Here is a 22,167-nt window from a genome sequence, read left to right as displayed (position 1 = left end):
GTGTCTGTATTATGATACAAGGTAGATTTCTTTTGATTTTTTTAAAAATATATTTAATATGTAATTAAATTTATTTACTTTTGGTTAGAGTTCCTAACTGCTGTATTGCTACAGTCTTATTTGGAATGGAGATTTTCCTGTTTGTAGTGGTAGCAGTGGACCTGAAAACTGCTGTTTGCATTTGTGAAAACTACAATCACATTTCAGTACTCTACCTTTTTTTCTTGAAATATGTTGAACGTGGGGCTGACATTTAGAAATGTCAGTGCTCCTGGTGTATAGAAATACTTTTGTAAACTCTCCAAAGGATTTACTGACTCTTCAGTCTAGAATCAGTTTCTTCTCTGCTCTATCACCTTCTCCATTAACTGTTGCTCACAGGATTTTTCACCTCTCATTCTTCATTGAACTCAGTATTTTCCTTCTTTCCATTCTCCTACCCAATGCAGTTTCATCTCATCCCAGCAATGTTAGTTTGGTGTGAAGGATTTCTCCAGTTGTTCTTTTTGCTCTTTGTCCATTAAATTAATTCTGTGAGATGCCAGAAAAATCGTATTCTGTATCTAAGTGTCCCCATGCTGTTTTTTAATACAACTCTGAATCATAGTTTCTATTTTTTTTTTACCATCAACCTATTTCTTTCAGTGCTGGTCAATTGAATGTAGCTCTTGCCTTACCTACTGTAATTTCTCTGTGTTTCTGAGACACCTTGCTTTTTCTCTGGCTGTCACCTTCATTGATTTTCTCCTTTGGTTCTCACTTCTTCAAAATCCTAGATGACACTGACCTTCTCTTCTATCCTCTGGATGTCTAATTCACACACAGTACTTGTATGTACTTTGTACCCTTTGATAGAGCAGAAAACAATTTGTCATGGGAAACGTGGCATGAGAAACTAGACAAGTAACAGAAGATGTAACACCATTTACCCCTATAAATACACAGTTCTTACAAAAGTCTTTTTCCTTGCCCTCAGAAAATTAGGTAGGGGAGGAACACAGAAATATGGTGAAATGCAGATTTTGAGGAAATGAAAAGATCTGTGAATGCTTTCTTATTAATATACAATCAGCATTGCGAAACTGCATCATTTACTGAAACAAATGAATTCACAAGCTGAGTAACCGTCTTGGGGTTACATTGCAAGGCTAATCGAAGAAGTGGATGGAATGTGTAATTAAAACTGTTTAATGAAACCTCTTCTTCTGTCTTCAGTTTTACGGGAACCCTATACAGTCCGTGTGGAGGACCAGAAAGCCATGAGAGGCAATGTAGCAGTGTTCAAGTGCATTATCCCCTCCTCTGTGGAGGCATACATCACTGTTGTCTCATGGGAGAAAGACACAGTCTCGCTTGTCTCAGGTAGGCTGTTACGGCTTTCTTTTTCCAATTGGCAATGGCAGCTATGGTTCTTGTTTTTTCCCCTCAAATGCCTGATGTTTGCTTTGAGTCAATTATAGTGGAATGGTATGTCATCCTTCCAGTAACGTATTTCACATTAGCATTGCTGCATCCCTATGACTGTGTGTGACATGAAGGTTTTGGACAGCCCTGCTTTTTCTAGCATGCTTGAGGGGGAAATAACATGGGTTTTGTTTTATACCAGACATAAAATCAGCTTCCTGGTGCTGTGGCAATGGGGTCACTTTTTAACTTGGATAAGGAACTCCTACATGCCAAAGAAATTTGAGTGTCATAAAGCATGTGTTGGGTTGTAATTGTTTTTCAGTAGTAATATTACTCAAGGATTAGAAGAAATCCCGAGTCTAAATTTGTTTGATTATGTTTAAATGAGGGATGTGATAGATATTTATATTTTCATAACATTTTAATCACAAATACCTCCATAGATAACACTGGAGGCTTAAGCATGCTGTAAAATGTGCTGTAAGGTGAACATATTGAAGTGAGACGATCTATTCTAAAGCAGTTATATGCATTTAGCTATTTACTGACAAAGTGAGGAAATATGAGGCATTGTTCAGGAAGTACAGGGAATTCAAGCAAAAAATATCTAATACTTTAAAGCATAAACATTGTAAGAAATTTATGGGAGAAAGTGTATGTGTGAAAAATATTTTCAGTATGGTACATATCTAAATTATATATTACACATAGTGCAGCTGTTTTTACATGTACAAATGATTTATGTGTGCAGAAATTTGAAATATGTTGTTCCAGGGTAATGTAGAATGGAAAAAGATAGTTGAGTTAAATGTTGCTGCAGAGTGTATTTAAGAATGTGTTTCTGTTTATGATCCTACAATGTGTGGAAATGGTTTTGTACTTCTCGGTATATTAATAATCTTTCCTTTCTGACAAATGCAGCATTGATGGAAATATCTGTTTCTATATGACTTATAGTATAGATTTTATTTTGCTATGTGTTTTATTGATTCCTTACGTAAGTGTGTTCATGGGTTTTTTTTGTTTTTGTTTTTTTTTTTTTTAAAAAAAAACATATTTCAAATAGCTTTCTAAGAATTTGGTAGATATTTAAGTGCTGTGTAATTGATTATCAATTATCCCGTACTACTGGTGCACTGTTTACGCTTGGCATATCCACTTCCTTGTTACACTCTTGGATCTTTTTTTTTTTTTTTTTGGTCATTGGGCAACTGAAACTGATTGTGTTTCCATGAAGAGGTCTCTAATATCTGAATTTTAGGACTCACCAACAATTCGGCCATTATAGTCAGGTCAGAGTGGTATTTAAATATGCAAACAAGCTTTCCATTATTCTGTGTATCATGATACAGAACTATGCTCAAGATTATCTAATGCAACAGTGGATGAATGCGTTTATTTTGCTTCATCTTAAAATAGGCTACTGCATGGTGCGTGTACATATGTATGTATGAGTATTGACTGGATGACAAGAACATGTATACCTGCATGGTTAACTACATTAATTTTTTTTAAGTTTATTAATTCTATGTCATAGGAAAATGTGCATATTTTCTCTGTCAACATAGGTTGTGTGCTCTCAGTCTGATTATTTTGACTTGAGCATTATTACCTAGTACCTATGTGGTAACTTTGAGTGGCTGAATCCTGCCCCTCACTTTAGAATCAGGAATAGGGCACATAGGTCTCTGTAATCTGTTCTTTAAGGAAGAAAGCCTGGCATTTCTGCAGACCATCATGGCTGCTACTTTAAGATAATTTCATTCTTGTTAGTCTATATTGATTTTAACCCCAAAGTTTTGGAGGATAAAAGTGTGTAATAACATTTAATTGTATGGACCTAAATTTAATCTTTTTTTTTTTTTTTTTCCTTAGTACAACTTCTGACTATGGTGATTAGGCTACAGTCATTAAAAACCTGTTACTTATTTCAACACTTAAAAATCAGTTTCTAATTATCTCACAGTATCTTAATTTGACAGTTAGAACTCTAATTGGAAATAAAACATAATTCACTAAGACTGATGCTATTAAAAATCTCAGTTTATCATATTGGATCACATCACAGAAAAGTTTTAGCTTCAGAGATGAAATCACAGGTTAGATTACAGGTCAATGCTATCTGTCAAGCAAGGGCAAAAGTGAGCCAGGAAAACACAACGATTGCAAGATTTGTTTGCTCACCATTTATACTCTTTAAATGCAGCTTAATAGTGAGAGCTTTTAAAAACCAGAACACACATGTGTTTCATAAAACAATTGCCTTGAGTTTTACCCATAATCAATTTTGCAATAATCTGGCCATGAACTCAAATGGTAGATATTGATCAAGCCTGTTGTCTTAGAATGCCAGTGCTGATGAATAGGATGCAAGACATAACACAATTATTGAACTGTTTTCCACTAATGATCAATATTCTGATGAAATGCATATGCTTACTTATACAGCCACTGCTAGCATGTTTTTTTTTTTTTTTTTTTGTGTGTGTATGCTGGACCAGATTCATTGCTATGCTTTTTATCTAACCATTTCGTTCCGGAAAACATCAAGTTCTGATTTGTTCTGTTCTTGTTTCTCAATATAACTGATTTATTGGTTGCTCATCAACATCAGCAAAAATGTGAGCCATCTTGAGTGGAAACCTTTGCTGTGAAAGAGCAAGAATAAAAAAAGATATACACTCACAGAGCAATGATTATCATGGTTTGAGGTGGACAAGGCTTTGTGGGAAAACTAGGTAGTGTTTACTTGGAAAAAAAAAAAAGAAAAAGGAAAGCAAAAATGGGAGACCTCCTATTACAGGAAGCAGGGCAGTTTTTCAGTGGTGAAGCTCCACATGTAAATGGCCCAACAGAGAAGCTTGCTTTTTTTTTTTTTTTTTTTCTTTTTTCCCCTCCTGAAAGGTTTAAACCCCAATGCAATGCTTTCAAGTACAATTTAGAACAAATCTTTCATACACTTGTATACCTGTAGTCACATTCTGACTACTAGGAGAGAGATAAACCAGAATCCTTTATTGCAGCTGTTACTGTTTTAGGTATCGGTTCTGTTTTTATGTAAATTCAACATTTTAAAGAAAAGGCAAAGTGTTCATACTTTTACAGTGTAAAAAAAAAAAATCTAGCTTTTAAAAAGAGTGTTTAAGAGGGAGATGTATTCCTTGATTAAGATGATGAGATTTTTTTTTTTTTTTCCCTCTTGCAACAGTGTACTACGCTGGACATACCTGCTTTTGTTTGTGTACTTAGTTCTTAGAGAATACAGTGATGTTAATTGTAATCAAAGTGTGTAATAAATATGACTGGGCAAAAGCATCTTCTGTTTCCTAGCAGCAATTTTATGTCATGCCTCCGGATTATTTTAAAGTAATTGGGACTCGAAAGCTATTAAGACAAATTGCTAGAGCGTTTCCAAGGAGTGTCCTGATAGGTCAGACTCCTTGTTTAATAAAAGGGAAGGTGTCCATGTCTGGAGCCAGAAATACTGCAGTCTATGAAGTTTCCATGTGCAAGAACAGCTGTGGACTAAAATGATGTGTATGTGTTTGTCTGTCTGTCAGGGGAATATCCGAATAACTTGGGGTTTTGCTTCTATACTTTGTCTTTCAATGTGACAGCAATTCTGAGGCCAAAAAGCTTTTTCAGGATGTCCTCTAGGGGCCAAAGTAGCAGGAAAAATATTTTTAAAGCAAGGCAAAATCAATTATATAATTGAATCTATTCCGGGGAAAAGTAGAAAACCCCAAGTTCCAACAACAAATAGGCGGAAATGTTTTCATACTAGAAAGATCTGTTTTGAATAGTAATTGCTAGATAAAGTATTCAGCCATCTCCACTAAATACATGTGTGTTACAAACTCTCATGATAGACAAGGGCAGCAGCAGATCTCTGCAGTTGTCAGTGTGCTACAAATACATGAAGTCTATCTTACTTGCCCATATGTGTCATCTAGTAAAAGCAATCAAGCTTTCCAGTGGCGTGTGTCTTTCCTAATGATCTCTAAGATGCTGGCAAAATAGAAGGACCAATAGAAGTCTTAAGGGGCTCACGAAGTGCAGGTTACTGCTGTACCAGGCTCTACAGCTGTAACTTCAGGATTTCTTTTTCTGAAGCGTCATCTTTTCTGAAGAATTGTATACTGTCAATTCACTTGAAACTGAGTCTGAAATTAATTAGAATTACAGTAAGTAGTATAATGATTTGCAGTTTTCTTTTGTATTTGTATCAGTAACCAGCTCATGCATTTTCATTAGATGACACTAAACATAAAAGCTTGAATAATCCTCTAATGTTGTATGACTGATAGCTGCAGAGGGCTTGTTCAAAGGTCAAGTTTCCTTTCCTCCTCACTACTTTCCTTCACATACTGTTTCCAAAGAAGGAGACTTTTGGAATCAGCTTCATATTGACCTTGTAACCATTGAGGACAACCTAGGCCCCGTGGGACTGGAGTGCTGCAAAGTACGGTGTTGTAACAAGAGCCATGAAAGCAAGGAGCTGATAGTATAGATAAGTGCCACAGTACGGACTGTGCTGCTGCTGCTGCTGAGCAATTGCAAGGCAAACGAGAGACTCCTGCTTGCCTCCTAGTATTTCTTCTTCACAAACAGAATAGTGAAGCTGGACTTAGAAGGGAAGGTAAAGACAAAATAACTGCTGATCCTGCTCTGCCTAGGCAAAAGCAAAGAGCAGAGTCTGTACATGTATTAATTAGCCCCAGAGAGAGCAAAGGATGGGTGTGGTTATAGGGGAAGGAGGGCAGAAAGGGATTATTAAAAATAAAGGTCAGTGTAAGGGACCAGCAAAGAGACAGAAGAGAGGAGAATGAAGAGCGGATGGCAACGAAGAGAAAGACTGAAGGATTGGTCTGTCACTACATACTGTACTTCTGTTATGAATGTCTCTTGATGCTGCTGATACTGATAACTACGAGGGGGTTTGAGTTTTCCTATGTGTCTGAAGAGCTTAGTGCCAAGAGCAGGATCATGAATGGGTTCGAGCCCTGACCTTTCTGAATTCCCGTTTTCCTGTCTAATGACATACCATGCAAGAATCTGTCTGATTTATACCTAGAGTATGACTGCTTAAAAAAAGTAGAAAAGGAGAGAGGCAGATAATAATAATTGTGCACAATGGTATATTTAAATCTGCACCAAAAGAGGAGCAGTTTTGAGGAAAGGTGTGTAAGCGTGAATGGAACGTGATTCCCTGAAGGGCTGATTGATGTGCAGATGACAGCCGATGAGACTTCCAGCCAGCATACTTTCCATTGACCAGAAATTAGACACACTGGACCACAGCTTGAGAAGTGTAATGTAAAATGACCTACATTTGATGTAATGAATTGCATTATTTATTTACACACAGTTCCTCAAGTCTTGTCTTCAAAAGGCTCAGGGGCTCTTGTATCCCTTTCTACACAAAGGGCTTTTCTGAACAGCTGTGGTTGACAGTAAGCAGTCAATGTTTGCCAGTAGTTATCACGTGGTGGCATCTAAAATACAGCACTACAGTTTTCATTTGTGCTGGGGTCTGAAGATTACAGTAGGGCTCAGTTTACACAGAGTAATCGCTGTTTTTTCAGCCATGAAGTTTGTACATAGTGGGGAAAAAAAAATAAATCTCTCTCTTTATGGAGAGTGTTCTTGTGTGCAGAGTCCTGTGTTCAGAATTGGATTATTGCTGATGATCACAAGGATTAAGTCCAGCCATTTGATTGAGGCTGTGTCTAGAAAAGAGGAGCTATGATATTTCTTGTTTTGGTTTGATGTCAGGGCTTAATCATGTTTGCCAACCAGCAAGCATACAGCAGACACTTAACCACCACCGAATGTTCTAGATGTAAGTTGTTTTTTTTTTTTTTTTTTTCTGGGTCTAGGTGGAGTGGGATGAAGACTACAATTTTTTAGATGCTTAAATATTAGCAATGTTTATAAAATAAAAAGAATCTGAGTGTAAACTACCTTCTACCAAAAATATGTCAGTGAGACTTAGTTCTCCTATTTGAAGTCGTGATAGCACACAGAAATTGAAGCAATCAGGCCCCTACATCTCCTGAGCTTCTCTGATTCCCTGGAAAACTAATGTGAGTAGCATTCAGCAATGCTCGGGTCAGACCATAGGTTGACTGTTGCAGTAACATGATTTCTAAGCTTCTTGAAGGTGTGTAATGTGCATTTGCCTGTATCTAAAGACAATATATTGCTTCCTCACTTTCTCTTTCAGCACAGTTATTTTCCTAAGGGACCTATGAAAAAGTAATATACTACATTATTTAAGAAATGTCTCTTATCTGCATTTTTTTTTCTGAGAACACTGTTCTTTTAAGAGGAGAATTTTCTTATAATCCTAGAAAGTGGAGATGATAAAAACTTAGCACTTTCTGCTTCTGCAGACATTTATTCACACTCTCTCCTTTGACTCATTGTAAAATGCAATTGTAACTGAGCAAAGCGACGTACTTACAACAGGACCCTTCCTCTGACTACTCTGCAGCCTGTGCTGCGTATTTGCTTCCTACTCTGTTACACAGGAGTTATTTTGATCAGGTGAATCTCTGAAATTATAGCCGCGGGATCAGTAGGTTTGGATGCAAGGATTTCAACAGCTTTGTAGGAGGCCAGTGTTTAGAGTGACTTGAAGGGATGAAGATGGAGACCATCTGATCCGCATGTCAAAGAATCACATTTTGACAACACAGGGTAAAGTGAGCAATAGGGTTGTAGGCAAAGGAGTGGTTTCTGACATTTGATCAGTACAGGGAAGCATACATGTAAAACAGAGGTGTTAATATCAGAGAAACTGTTGTTTTCCTGTAGAGGGAATGTGCAGATCTTCCTCAGTGTGACTGGAAGTTTTGGCTGCTCTGAGGATGTAGAACATCGGTGGCTGTTTGTGAGAGATGGAGGGGAAAAATGTGTGCGAGTGGGGTGTCTTGGTGCCTGAAGCACAGAAAGCCCAAATTTGCTCTGTCTCATTGTATGCAGGAGTTTTAATACTAATAGAGTTCACAGTAGCAGTATTTTTTGCATTTGAGTAATGAACTGTGTCTAGGAGACAAGTGTATTGTAATTTTTTTTTTTTTTTTTTTTTTTTTTTTTACCTTTTGCTGCTGCTCTGTTTTGGATAGTCCTGCATATCCATCAACTGGAGGGATCCTTTCACTCTACTTGCTTTAAAACCAAACATACTCCCCACCTTGCCCCAACAGCTCCTCAATCCTCTTTCTCTATATTTTTATCTCAATTTTTTTTTCTCTCTGCTTACATAACCAAAGAGAGAAAGGAGGGAGGTTGTAACTCTTCCTGTGTTAAGGCTTAGAATATTTGGATTTTTTTTTTAAATCTCTTTCCCTCTCTGTATCCATGCGTGTGTGTATATAAATCCACAAACATATATATGGGCACGTATTTTGTCTCTCTACAGGCCTGAAAGTCTGTTGGACCATGCGTAATGTTATCCAGCCTGGTGCCCTAGCTATTCTGTTTTACCACCTTGTTATTGATGTTGCCAGTCATGAAGAGGTTTCTTTCAGCATGGCTGAATTCAGTGGCACAGTTAGTCTCTCACTGGAAATATCTGTGTCACATTATTTTCTCTCCAAATGTACTCAAAATTTCTTTCATTTTCCTGGGGTGAATCCCATTTTATCATCTGGCCAGCTCTTTCTAACCCCCTCAGCTCCTGTAATATTAATACTCTCTGGGGTTTGTAAAACCTTCAAATAAATATGGCCTGTATTTTAATTAACTTGATGTTTACCAGATCTTTATTAAAAGTGAAATAAGAGCAGACTGAATGCTAACCTTCACGGATGTTCACTCAACATTTTTCCATTTTGCCTTTGCTCTTTGTTTACAATTCTTCAGGCAGGTTTTGGTTCATATAGTTTTTCTTGAATTGAATATTTGAAGCAATATTTTCAGTGGCTTGGTTCAATATGTGGTATCTTTTGGGGTCTGTGCTGTCAGATTTCATATCAAAGTGCTGGGAGTAGAAACATATTTGGGTGAATCAGTGTGCTGGTTTTAGGTCTAATTTTATTATTTATTTACATTTTTACTTTTAGAAATAGTGATTGTAGCACCATTTTCTTCCTGATAAAGCTGCTCTGCTAGTGCTTTGTGATCTTGTCACCTTCCTGAATGGCAGCGTATAAGTAGATGACCATATTAAGCACTGTATGCTTGGGATTTCCCATCAAAACTCCGTCTAACCTGAGCAAACAGCCAATGAACTCTGACAGTTTTGATATGAGGGGACAAAATTGATGCATGAGATTGATTTTAATGAGTGTGTGCATTATTACCCAGCATGCTGTATACCATACAGCTTTTGCCTGTGTACATGCTTTACCCACGTGCTGAGAGGGATAGAATGTCAAAACCTTCACCAGCTGTGATTTTTTTTTTGTTATTTTTAATACATCAAGGAGATAGCTACAGGTGACATCTGGAAGAAATAGGGTTTTTTTTTTTTTTTTTTTAGTGTTGTGTGTGGTACTAGGTAACATTTAAAATAAAACATCATTGTGGAGTACAGTGCTATTAAGTAGATAAAACTGCAAATTTTTGGGGCTGTAGGAGGCCATACAGATGCTAATTTGGCTTGTCTTCCCTGTCATGAGTCCAATTTTGATTGAAAGGCTCATTAGAAGAGTGACTCCTTAGAAAGAATTGGAAATACCTGTCTAGTAGAGCTTCTTTTCATTTGCTGTGACATTGGAGTTGTATCGTTACTTCACCTGGGTTGCTAAATGGTAAAGGCACATTTTAATAGCATGTATGCTTTCTCTTTGGGGGAAGGTTAGAGCTAAGGCCAGGTGATTTTTTAGATAGAATCAAGTGAATTTTTAAAGCCTTTGATCTAGTGGGTAAGTTCAAGCTGTGTAACTGCACTGGGGTGAAACAGGGGTAGATGCTCTGTCTTGCTGCAGAAAGGTAATGGGTGCAAAGGCTAAATATTTTTTTGTTGTTGTTGTAAACAGTCGCTGTACCAAAAATGACTTCGGTTTTGCTAGAAAACTTAAAGCTGCTGACTTTTTGATAGAAGTGAGACGAAAGATTAAATTGTTCAGACATTCTTTCCCACCATCAAAATTACATTATAATTGCAATTACAGACATTTTTTTTCATGGAGAGAATAACCTGCCAGTTTGTTAGCTCATGTTTCTTTGATTTGAAATAAGCTTTGCATGTTTTTAGCATGCACTCACATGCTGCTCATGTTGAATGAGTTGAAATGTTTACTGTGGGCCATGGAGACTGACATGATGCCATGCTTTCAGCTGGCAGAGGAGTGTGATCCACACAGACCTGTCAACAAAAGCAGGTCAGCAGGATTGAGCCAGAAAAGAAAAAAAAAATCAATAAACCTTTGAATTAATCATGCAGCTGTCATAGAGAATTATGGGTGCATGAAATGAAGGTTGTAGGTATATATCTATGGCAGCTTATTCTTTCCTACCTCATTGTGTCCCTTTCTTTTCTATGCCTGCAAGTTTTCTTTCCTCTACCACCGTGTGAATGGCTCGTATTTATTCAGATACCTTAATGGAATACTCACTGTTTGTTTTAAAGTAACTAATTCAATATGGATCACAGAAATCCCTCTTACTTTTCTCTCTCCGCACTGCTACTTTTCTCGCTGATTGTTGTGTGTACTTAATATGAATTAATGCAAGAATTTCACCTCTGCATAAAACTAAGATTGCACATCCTGTGCAGTGAATTGGACCGAAAGCAACTGCTGCTTCGGTGAACAGAGGAGTTAAAAATTCATGCCAGTGCTGCTGACGACTCAGGTGAGCTGCCGTCCTTGTTGAGCCTTTCTGCAGCAGTGCGGCTGGGGGTTGAGCCCTGTCTTGGACAGGGCTGACCACACTCCCACCCCCAACCCACCAACCTGGGGCAGATCCTTTTCCCTGGGGCTGGATCCCACCTCTGCGTCGCAGGCAGACGTGGTCCATAAACATCACTACCAAGGGGAAGTGTTTCACCACCTGCTCTCGGACACTGGACAGCAATCGGATGCAGCCCTGGAGAAGTAAAAGGGCAGCTCAAGAGGGAGCAATTTGACACTAGGGACATGCTTGAGAGGGCTGTGAGGAATTATAAGTTAAGAGATGAATCTTCCCGGTGTATATCTTTGTGTTTTCAGCTCTACGCTTCGGTTTCGTTCTTTCCCTCTCCTTCGACTGATTTATCTTTCGTTGCGAAGCCCTGGAGGGATTGTTTTGTATAGCTTCCCCATGCAAAATTTGAGTGTTTTACTGCTGCCCCGCTCCTGGGTCTGGTAGTGAGGAAAGATGGTAAAATTAATGCCCCAGCATCTTTAAATCTTTGTCTGCTCTGAAGATGATGCAGAGGTCCCTCCTCTGTGCCTGGCTTCACTCTCCAGCTGCAGAATTTGGTCGTGCACTGCAGCAAGGATGTCTCCTTGGCTCTGTGCCCGGGGATCAAGTCTGGCACTCTTCACGTTGGGGAACAGCCCAGTACTGGATGCTCAGTTTCACTGCAAATTCAAATTCATTTTCCTCTTTTATCTACGGCTTTGTTTTCAAACGGATAGTGATATTCACAAAATCCCTGAGAACAATTACCCTGCTACTTGTGGAAGGTCAGGGCAAGCTCTGTTCAGGGATTATGCATTCTAGCGGGGCAAACAGAGCTGACATACAGCATTCTTGGTTTTCAATTGCATGCCTAGGGAAATTTATTTTTTTTTCTAAATGTTCTCCGTTCAAACAGAGATCCAAATTCCTTACACACTCAGCAAATACAGTTGGGTTCATCTGTCGAGCTGATTTTTAAATTTTTGAACTAACGAATGGACAAATAGACTATAATTTTCTAGGGACAGAGATTTTTTTTTTTTTCTTCTACCCTCCCTTTGTAAAATGTCCTGCCCAACTATATCTAGTTAAATACTGTTGTTTAGTAAACCCACATTTTATTCTTTAAAAAGACATAACCAGTACAAAAGTAACGTCTTTTTTTTTCTCCTGATATTCTTCTTGCAAGCTGACTCTCCAGGCAATATCTAAGTGATAATGATGGGAAAAAAATATTTCTCTGTTTTTTTAAATTTAAATTTGTTTTGTGTCTATAAGAGTGTTTTGTCTGTGCTGAGGACTGAGAATCTTTCCATGTACTACATTTTTTCTTCTGATTTGTAACTGTTTTTTACACAACATTGACAAGATAGACATTTAAAAGAAAAAAAACCAAAACAACTAAAAAGGATTTCTGAGATGAAAAAGAAAAAATGGCAGCAATTGAAATACTAAAAATCACTATATGGAAATATATGACTATACTGTAAGTAAAACTCATCCCTTAAATGTACAAAATAGTATGCAGATTTAAAAAAATAATAAAGCTATGTAAGTATATTTTACACAAAGAAATACTTACCATAGTCAGTGTGTTCTGAAAGAAAAAAAAAACATTTCTGTAAAATAAATTGTCAATATAAAATTTTACGAGAGTGCAAGAGTGTCAAAAAGCATAACAATTTTTACGTGTATGCTTACCATACCAAACCCCATACACAGCAGCTACAGGGAAGAAAATTAGCTCCATCCCAGCCAAAACTAGGACACATGCACAATGTAATTTAAAATATTTTGAGATTATAATGTATTTATCTGAAATCTTTTGCAATTCATTCTGAATTATAATAAAATACAGACACAGCTGCTGATGTGAGGGAAAAAATAGTGGAAAAAAACCAGGAAAAAATAAATGCTAACATTGTGTTTTGTTTTAGTGTGGTAGTCTTCTGGAAGGATCCAGAGAAATAAGGTGATTAATCATCTACATAATCCCTTCTGTTCTGCCTAAATGTTGTTTGAATTCATAAATGTGCTCAATATCTTGAAATCTTTTTCACTGAAAACAAATAAAACATGGATTTTCTTGGGAAAATTTGCTTAGAATAAGAGAAGCAAATCTGATCTTCATTTGAAAGTGGATGTTTGTGACTTGCTGAAAAGCAATTTCAGGGCTGGGAGGAAAAAGCGCACCCATAAATAAGAAGTGATAGGATAACGTGTGCTGTGTCACAGCATCCATTCAGCACATTTACAGAATGAGTGAGAAAAAGAGAACCTCTCTAAATGTCAGTGCCCAACGGGATTTTCTGAAAATGCTGTGTGCATTTTCAAAAGAGAAAAATAAATTATTAGCTGGATTTTGCTTTCCTTCCTTCATGCATCTTCCCCTTTATTGCATGCACTCTATTTATTGATAAGAATTCTTTTAATCCTTATCAATGGTTATCCATAGCACTTGATAGAGCAGTTTTTTTTTTTGGTTTTTTTTTAGTGCTAAAGAAATTGGATATCTCGAGCTCTGTAGAAAATCAAGGAAAACTTTATTCCTGCCTATTTTGACATCTCTTTACCCTTATGACAAACCAAAGCCCCTTTGAGTTAATTAGAATTATTACCTTTATTTTACATAGAGGGGAAACTGAAAAAAAAAAAAAAGAAGCTTCAAGATTTCCTGTTTTTCATGGAGCTTGCTGCAAACACTCAGGCGAGATTGCTTAAATCATAGTTTTTTTACTTGGATCTGCACTTTCTGTTTCTTCCCAGGTACTGGAATATGAAAAGGTGTAGGATTAAGTGTGAAGAAGGTTTAAGAATTAAAAAAACAAATAGTGTATGTAGTCAGTACTTCAGATTTCTCTTTATGGAGCTCTTATTGTCTTGGACTGGAGCTCCCTCTGTGAGGATGTAGAGGGTGAAGCTAATTGCATTCAGAATCAGAAATATACTCCTTCCTGTCTCAAATTTTTTTTTTTTTTCCTCTCTAATGATTGATGTCCTTTGCAGGAGGCTTGTGGAATTTAAGGGGTATCTGAGTTATTTGGGCATTTTTTTCTGTCAATTACTTTGTTAGGAAAAATAAGTACTTGTGTTGGCTAAAAAATTATGTCTTCCTATTGAAAAAGTCATATTTCAGCCAAAACAAACAATGAAATAAAAGTCCACAAAGGATGCAGATAAAGCCAGAACTTTTTATTTTCAACATGTTCCTTTTTTTTTTTTCATTTCAAAGAGAAATCTGTTTCAAAACTATCCATGTATTTTTATAGGAAAAAAAATTTCTTAGGATAAAAGAATTGCATGACTTTTGGTTAATTGCTTGGTAACATTATCAGTCTTACCAGTGTTGTTTTTTTTTTTTTTTTTTTTAATGTGCTGCTTATTCTTCACTTTCCTCCATGGATTCCTGTTTTGGGAAAAAGAGTAGTGAATGTTTTGGGTTAATTAACGTACAGATGTTAACAGACTCCTCCATAACATCCAAGTAGGATACTTCCTGTGAAACAAAATTGCCAGAGTTCAGAAAAAAAAAATTGTGTGCAGCCATTTCACTGCACAATTTATCTGAGATGCTGTTCTTAAATAAGATCAATGTTATTTTTGCATTTCCGTAATGGGAACCTATTAAGCTAAGTACACAGGCATTTTTAACCTCACACACATCACAGGACAAGTCTGTACTGGATTCAGTCCAGTATATTAATGAGAAACATTGAAATACATGATCTTGTTTCTGGGCCGTTTGGTTACTGGATTTTGGAAGTACTTTGTTGATGCACTGTGTCACATCAAGATTCTAATCTAGAGGATAATTCAAGCTATTCCCTCTGTAATATGCCACCCAATATCTCTGCATATTTGACAGCTATTATGGAGCATCTTTTAATGCTTCTGTTCAGAATTGCCTTCTGGAGTTCATAGATGCCCATAAAATATAAATTCTGGGTTGAAACTTGGCTCCAAATGATTTTAATTTGAGTGATGAACAATCTATTAGGCCACTGAAGATTTGGTGGCTTTAAAGGCAATAGGGACAGGAACTGCAAAGTTGTAAGAGTGTGTACCATATGAACAGAATGGAGTGGGAAACGAGAAGAGCAGCGGAAGAAAATGTGGTTTAGACTTAGAAAGTACCTTTTTAGAATAAGGAACAGAACAATCAAGTTCAGAATGGAACAGTAGCAAAATGTGTAGAAGAGATACAAGCCAGTATGCTGCCAGCAAAAATAAAGCAACTTTGTGCATCTCGCACTGCAATAGGTATGTCACTAGTTTTCTGTAGTGTCACCCTACAAGCATTGGGAAGATACTGGGAAGAAAGGGATTAGGCCAGATCTCAGCGTAACCGGCTGCCTCTGACACAGTCCAAATGTGTCCATGTGTTCCCAAAAGAAGACAGAATGTTTCTCTCCACTTCCAAAACATCAAGGAAGAGGGCAAACCATGAGTGCTGGGGGATTGGAGGAGCAGGGGATTCAGATAGAGTTGTTTTTCAGTTAAAAACTTTTCATTGAAAAACTTCATGTTTAACATTTCACATTGTCATACTTAAAAAAAAAATTATAAAAATCCTTGCTTCCTTTTTCTCCTCTCCCACAATGTCATTCAACTTTTTTGTTAGCATAGAAGCCTAAATTTAAACAAAGGTATTTGTTTGTAGCACCACCCCCATCTCACACCCCCTAACTAAAAAAAAATTTAAGAAATTGCATGATGTCTGCAAATGAGAAGAGAGGGTTTGTAAAGGAGGAGGGATGTGAAGAAGAATCTGCACACACATTCTGTTGCATTCAGTAACTGAAAGCTGAAGGGGAAAGTTGGGACAAAACCAACACATTATCCAAATTATATCCACCTGTGGTTGTGTGTTGTGGCTGGGGGAGAGATAGTGGGGAGCAATGCTGGATAGAGGCTGAGGAGAGGTTTCTGTGAATTAATTCCTTTACTGAAAGTTGGTAGCTGTGTGCTGTTGCTTGATGGGTGTCAGTTTGCACTTTCTGTATTTAATTATATGGAGAATCTTTGACTTCCACACCTATGTTAGAATACCTAGGCGAAGGGATTAGAATGTTATCCCCTATCAGCATGAAATGGAAAAGGATGAGATAAACGTGAAGTTCTGTCCCACTTTTTGGCAACTTTTCACCCAAGTGACCAGCAGGCATGTATTTAAAAATTCCTAAAATAATAAAATTCAGTTTAAAAATACTGAAACTTGTAGATTCCCCTCCCCCTTGGACACCAGTGCAGATAAGTCCTGGATGTATAAAATGTTGAATTTGCAGAAACATGAAAATGTTGCTTTGATAAATCACAAGCATCTTTCTGTGGCTCAAAGGGTATTAAAATGTCACAGTGAAGCAATTCAGCATTCTCATTCTTTGTTCCTGTCTTTGAGGATACACTTTGCAAACTATGGAAAAAACAGGTAATTATGTCTAGGAATTAGGAGAGCTAGAACATTGCTGTACTGCAGTGAACAATTAATGATATTTATCTCTCACATAAGGCTTTACACTTTTCCTGTATAAATCTTCTCTTATGCAGTAAGTAGTAATTCAGTAAGTGCTATCTCCATTTTGGACATACTGAAACGGAGACACTGCGTGAGCATGGGGAAAACATCAAATCTTCCTCAGAGCTTTTGCTAGATTTCAAGTTCTGTATGTAGACATCATCTTGGCCCCCACTGTACGAACTTTAGGCCATGTGTTCAAAATTTGTATTTTATATTTATAGAGCTCTCTTGATTTTTGTCTCCTTTGGGATTTTACCTGGAATACTTTAAGATGTGAAAAAGTAAGAAATCACTTGTTCTACGTTCATACTCATTTACTCCCACCTATAAATTCTTACAATATTTGTCAATCTACCTAAACATTGCAAAATGAAACACAAACAAAGCAAGTAATTATAAAACAGAAACTTAACTGAGGGGAGGATGAAGTGGGCAAATTAAGGAAAAATTAGAGGTGTACTAATTTTTGCCCTCCTCTTATTTGACTCAAAAAATGTCAAACTTAAATCTACATGTCAAGGTTTTGTGAACGCTATAGAAGAATCCTGAACTCTTTGAGGCAAAGGGTAACTTTTATGTTTTGTCAGCACTGTACTCTCTAAAGATGAATAACCACTTGTTTCTGACAGCTTCATTTCGCTGTAGCCTAAAACCTGGCTTAGGAAACAGTAGACTGACAGAGCCAAGCTTGAAGCCATTTGAGGTACTGGAAATTGGACTTTTGGCAGGAAGCTCCTCCTTATGCACTTTCATTATTTTTCTCAAATACTCATAGTATCCAAAATAAACAAGGGACATACTATTTCAGGAGACATAAAAGAGTAACTTGCAGTCTAACAAATGTTCCTATTATTTTTTTTAATTAGCATTGACTTTGAATGGATTTTCTATGATTTAGAGAAGGACCTGTGAAAGGCCACAGACACTGATGATTCAAGGGACAGAAGTGACTTGCATTTATAAAAACAAAGACTTTACCATCCTAACTGAAAGAGCAGCAGAAACAGAAAGCTGTGATTTAAACTTTTTTGCAAGTTGGTAAACATTCAGTGTTGATAGCTTTTTCTTTTTTTTTTTAATAGGTAGTGTTATGTATTTCTTGACATTGTAGTGACATGAAGAGTGGCATCCAGTTTAGATGAATTGATTAGACTGTAGATGGCTGTGCTTTTGGAAGAGCCTTAGCCTGTAAATAAAGACAATAAATCAGATCTTTTGATTAGCCTTCCACCTGTTAGACATCCGGGAGCAATTGTCTGACGTTTGTGATTTTTAGGACTTTTTTTCAGTGGGAGCCCCTGTGTACTTGGTTGTAAACGTCGAAGTGCTGTTCGTCCAGGCAAGCCTGGAGCCCCAATGTCTGTGGTCCTGTAGATGCACTGTCAAGGCCCAGGGGGGAGCAGCAAGAGCTTTCGGTGCTGGCACTTTTGCTATGGGAGTAATCGTCTGACATGTGTGATTTTTAGGATTTTGAAGAACTATCCTGGCTACAGGTTGAAGATCTAGCAATGCATAGATCAGCAAATGGTGATTTTTACTGCTGTAGCTGTTGGGCATTGGCCCTCCTAGTGTGCATGGATGACACAGCTGCTTGCTTTGGAGCATGTGGCTCCTTTTTTCATGTTTACCTGCCTATCTGAGGAAAAGCAACATGTTCCTTCAGTGATGAATAAGGAGTGTTCCGGGGATACTTGCGTAACTGAGGTCAAAATGTATCCCTGTAGACAAGTGCAAGATTCTTCCTCAGAAATTCCTGTGACGACAGATGAAGTTCGCTTCCGTGAAGTGAAATTCTGAAACCTGTCTCGTCTCTTTCAAGTGGAAAACACTTAGATCAGGAAGCTATGGTGAAGAAAATTGCCTGGTTGAGTTGAATTTTCCTCTTTACATACCTTACTGTTGACTGTCAGGATGATGTTCCCCCCCCCCCCCCCCCCCCCCAAAAAAAAGAGTTGTGCTTTCTGAGGAAAGAATATTGTTTCCTTACAAAAATGAAGATGTGTAATAGGAAAGAGAGAGAGACACATTCAGAACCATGGGCCTCGACATAGTAATAGGCAGTTTGTTCATCAAGTAATACTGCCAGTTCATGCACATAGGAAGTAATAAATGGCACTATGCTTGCTTAACTGTAGGTTTTGTATTACCGTTATTTGGTAAAGCTTTTAGAGAAACTCTGCTGATGTCGATTAGGGAACGTGACATTTTTATCTATAGTGTTCCTGATCTAATAGATTTAGTTGTCTTGATTTCACACCTAATTTCTGAAAATATTGTGATTAGACAGGATTATAAAAAGTGCTGTAATATCACACCTGTTGACAGAGCTGACTAAGACTGAAAACAGAGGAAAGTAAGTACCCTGGTATGTGTTGGAGGTCACTGAAAAAGTGTATTCAAGGCTGCTGATATAAAGCAGCTAGATATTCTGCTATCTATGGATGTTTTGAAAAGCTAGTTGCTCTTTAATGGAATCTTCTTTTCATTGGACTGTCACCACTGACTGCTCTATTATGTGTTCAATTATTATACATTAAAAAAATACAACTTGTTCTGAAGAATGATGGTGTCGTAGTTCAGCCCCGATCAGGACCAGACTACGCAGTCTCTCTCTCACTCCCCCCACCTTCCGAGAGAACAGAACTTTCCGAGAAAATATAAGGAAAAACGGCTCGAGGTTTGAGATAAGGACAGGGAGAAATCCTTAAAATTACCATCACGGGCAAAACAGACTCGACTTGGGGAAAACTATTCATTTATTACTACAAACAGCAGGATAATGAGACAGAGAACAAGATAACCTCCTCCCACCCCTCCCTCTTCCTGAGCTTAACATTATCTCTACTACCTTCCCCTCCCGAGCGGCACAGGGGGGAAGAGGGAATGGGGGTTGTGGTCAGTTCATCACATGTTGTTTCACGCCGCTGCTTCATGGTTGGGGGAAGAACTCCTCGCATTCCTCCCCTGCTTCTTCGTGGGGTCCCACCCCTACGCCACAGTCCTTCGTGGAACTGCTCCGGCGTGGGTCATCTCTTCCACGGGTGCAGTCCCTCTAGAACAGCTGTCCCAGCGGGCCCTCCAGGGGCCACAGCCTCCTTCAGGCATCCACCTCCCCCGGTGTGGGGTCCTTCACGGGCTCCAAGTGTATCTCTGCTCCTCCGTGGACCTCCATGGGCTGCAGGGGGACAACCTGCTCCACCATGGTCGTCACCACAGGCTGCAGGGGAATCTTGGCCAGGAGCCCCATTACTCCTCCCCCTTCTTCTGAACTGACCTTGGCATCTGCAGCCGTTCCTCACAACAGGCTGGTAGATGTCTCTCAGGATCTTTTTTACATCTTATTCACTTCTCATCTCCTCTCCACTTCTTGCAGCTGGGCTGGACCTAGTCAGGCCCAGTCGGCTGCCTGGCAAGAGGCCAGAGGGTGAGGCCTGCAAGGCCCATGAGGCCTGCGCCTCCCCCTCTGGGCCTCTGCCCTCTCTCAGCTTCTTCACATCTTCTCTTCTTTTTTTTTTTTTTTTTTTCTGTTTTCCCCTTCTTAAATACGTTATCGCAGAGGCGTTATCACGGGACATTCTGCTACCAATCGGCTTGGCCTTGGCCAGCAGTGGGTCCGCCCTAGGCCTGGCCAAGTCACCTGAACAAAGGGGAGCGACTTCTAGCAGTTTCCTACAGAAGCTACCACCTTAGGCCCCCCCTCACTAACAAAACCACGACAGATGGTTAAAAAAATTGAAATGATTAAAGTTTGGAAAAATGTTGTAGCTGTTAGACAGTATGCTAGCTGACTTTCCTATTGTGAACCAAAGCAGTTATCGTAAAGGTCCTATCTTATGCAAAGGCATAGTTCTTTTCTTTTGCCTCAAAGGATGGATAATTTCTGTTTTAAAATGAAAGGATGTACTTGACCTCCATAATAATTTTGTGTTGGAGAGACTGAATCATCCAGATTTAGAGCTGCTGCTACCACTTCTCTCACAAATGTGTGCATTCCTCCTTTTACAGTGCATGCTGTATTTTAGTTTATGCACAATCAGACTTCACATTGATATGAAAATTCACATTAGTTGTATGCAAGAGGGAAGAGGAGGGCAGAAATGGTCAATAGAATTACGTATAGTGAATATTGCAAGCAGACAAGTACCTGACTTGTCTGGGTGCAGTGTCGTGCTAGTATAACCTTGATGATGAACCCCATACAGTCCTGTTCTTACTAGAAACGTCAAATATTTTTGCCTGTGTAAAAGTCAACTTACTTATTTTTGTTTTGTTCAATTTCACCTAAAAAGATATATTATAAAATCTTCTTAGGTGCTTAACATTTGTGTTAAAACCATGGTTATTAATCACAGTGGAAATGAAGAGTGACCTCATTTTCCAAAGCTTCTTAATGATTTTGTTGTGCAATGAAAGTAGTTTCAGCGGTATTTTCTTCCTGTAGTAAGTGTGGGGGACATGTATTATTATTCACCACAGTATCTCGATGAGACAAGTCAGTCTATGGGCTCCAGCAAGTTAAGTCAACCGCCTAGGGCAGAGACTGCCAAGAAGGGTCTAAATGTCCTTGGCCACACTCCCTGTTTTCCCACAGCACAGGGTGAATCTTGGGAGGGGTTAGCAACCGTTTGCACTCCACCTTCACGCCTAGCACCAAGGGTCTGCAAGGCACACTTTTGCTTTTTATTGTGTAACGTAACAGTGATAAGTTGAGGTGTTGCTGCATGACAGGATGGTCCAGATCTGAAACAAAATAAATTTCTCTGGACTCCGCTGAAGTCTCAGGTGTGTTATTTTCTGCAGTTCCTTTGGGAATCCCCTATTTCTTTGCCCTACCTCTAAGGAGCAAACATAGCATGCTGCTGCATATCTCAGCTCAGCAACAGCCTGCCCTTCGGGAAGGGAGCTGTTGTATTGTTCTCTACTGAGCAGACCTTGAGAAAAATTACCTAGTGTTCCTTACTAAAGATTGAGTACCATGGGACTGTGACCTATGCGTACGTGTGTGTGTATACAGATGTAGGTAAAGGGAAGGCAGAGGAGAGAAAGATGAATGGGAGAATGCTCCTATTAATTGCTCCTGCTCCTCCTTGATGAAAAAAGTCTACCTGGAGAGATGCTTCAGCAATAAGTGACTGCACCAGAATATGAATGGGGACAATATGGTCTTTATGTTGCCCTTTTAAAATGGATTATTGCCTTCTGGCTGTGGTTTACTGTCACTATCATGTTCTGCTTGTAAGGAGAAGGTTGTGCCTTCCAAGTAATTGTCTAAAAATGGAAAATCTCTCTCTTGTGTATCCATATTTTAAAAAGAGATACTGGCTATTTTAACGGAGACAGAACATATACAAAGGTAGATGGTGGCTTCATATAACACAGTTGTCTTTGAATTTTGCTTTCTAACAAAT

The 22,167-nt window shown here is 38.4% G+C and overlaps 1 protein-coding gene across 1 annotated transcript in view; it reads left to right on the top strand.

Annotated features, from left to right (window-relative positions):
* Positions 1–1,259: 1,259 nt before the first annotated feature.
* The window catches only part of DSCAM (DS cell adhesion molecule), a 401,860-nt gene continuing 380,952 nt past the window's right edge, over positions 1,260–22,167 (top strand). Inside the window, exon 1 of the mRNA XM_086739932.1 lies at positions 1,260–1,362. Within this exon, the coding sequence (XP_086596058.1) occupies positions 1,260–1,362 (103 nt within the window). The remainder of the gene's footprint in view (positions 1,363–22,167) is intronic.

This window comes from Chlamydotis macqueenii, chromosome 1 (genome assembly GCF_036417535.1).
Source record: "Chlamydotis macqueenii isolate bChlMac1 chromosome 1, bChlMac1.mat, whole genome shotgun sequence".
Classification (NCBI taxonomy): domain Eukaryota; kingdom Metazoa; phylum Chordata; class Aves; order Otidiformes; family Otididae; genus Chlamydotis; species Chlamydotis macqueenii.
This window is presented reverse-complemented; position numbering and strand designations above follow the sequence as displayed.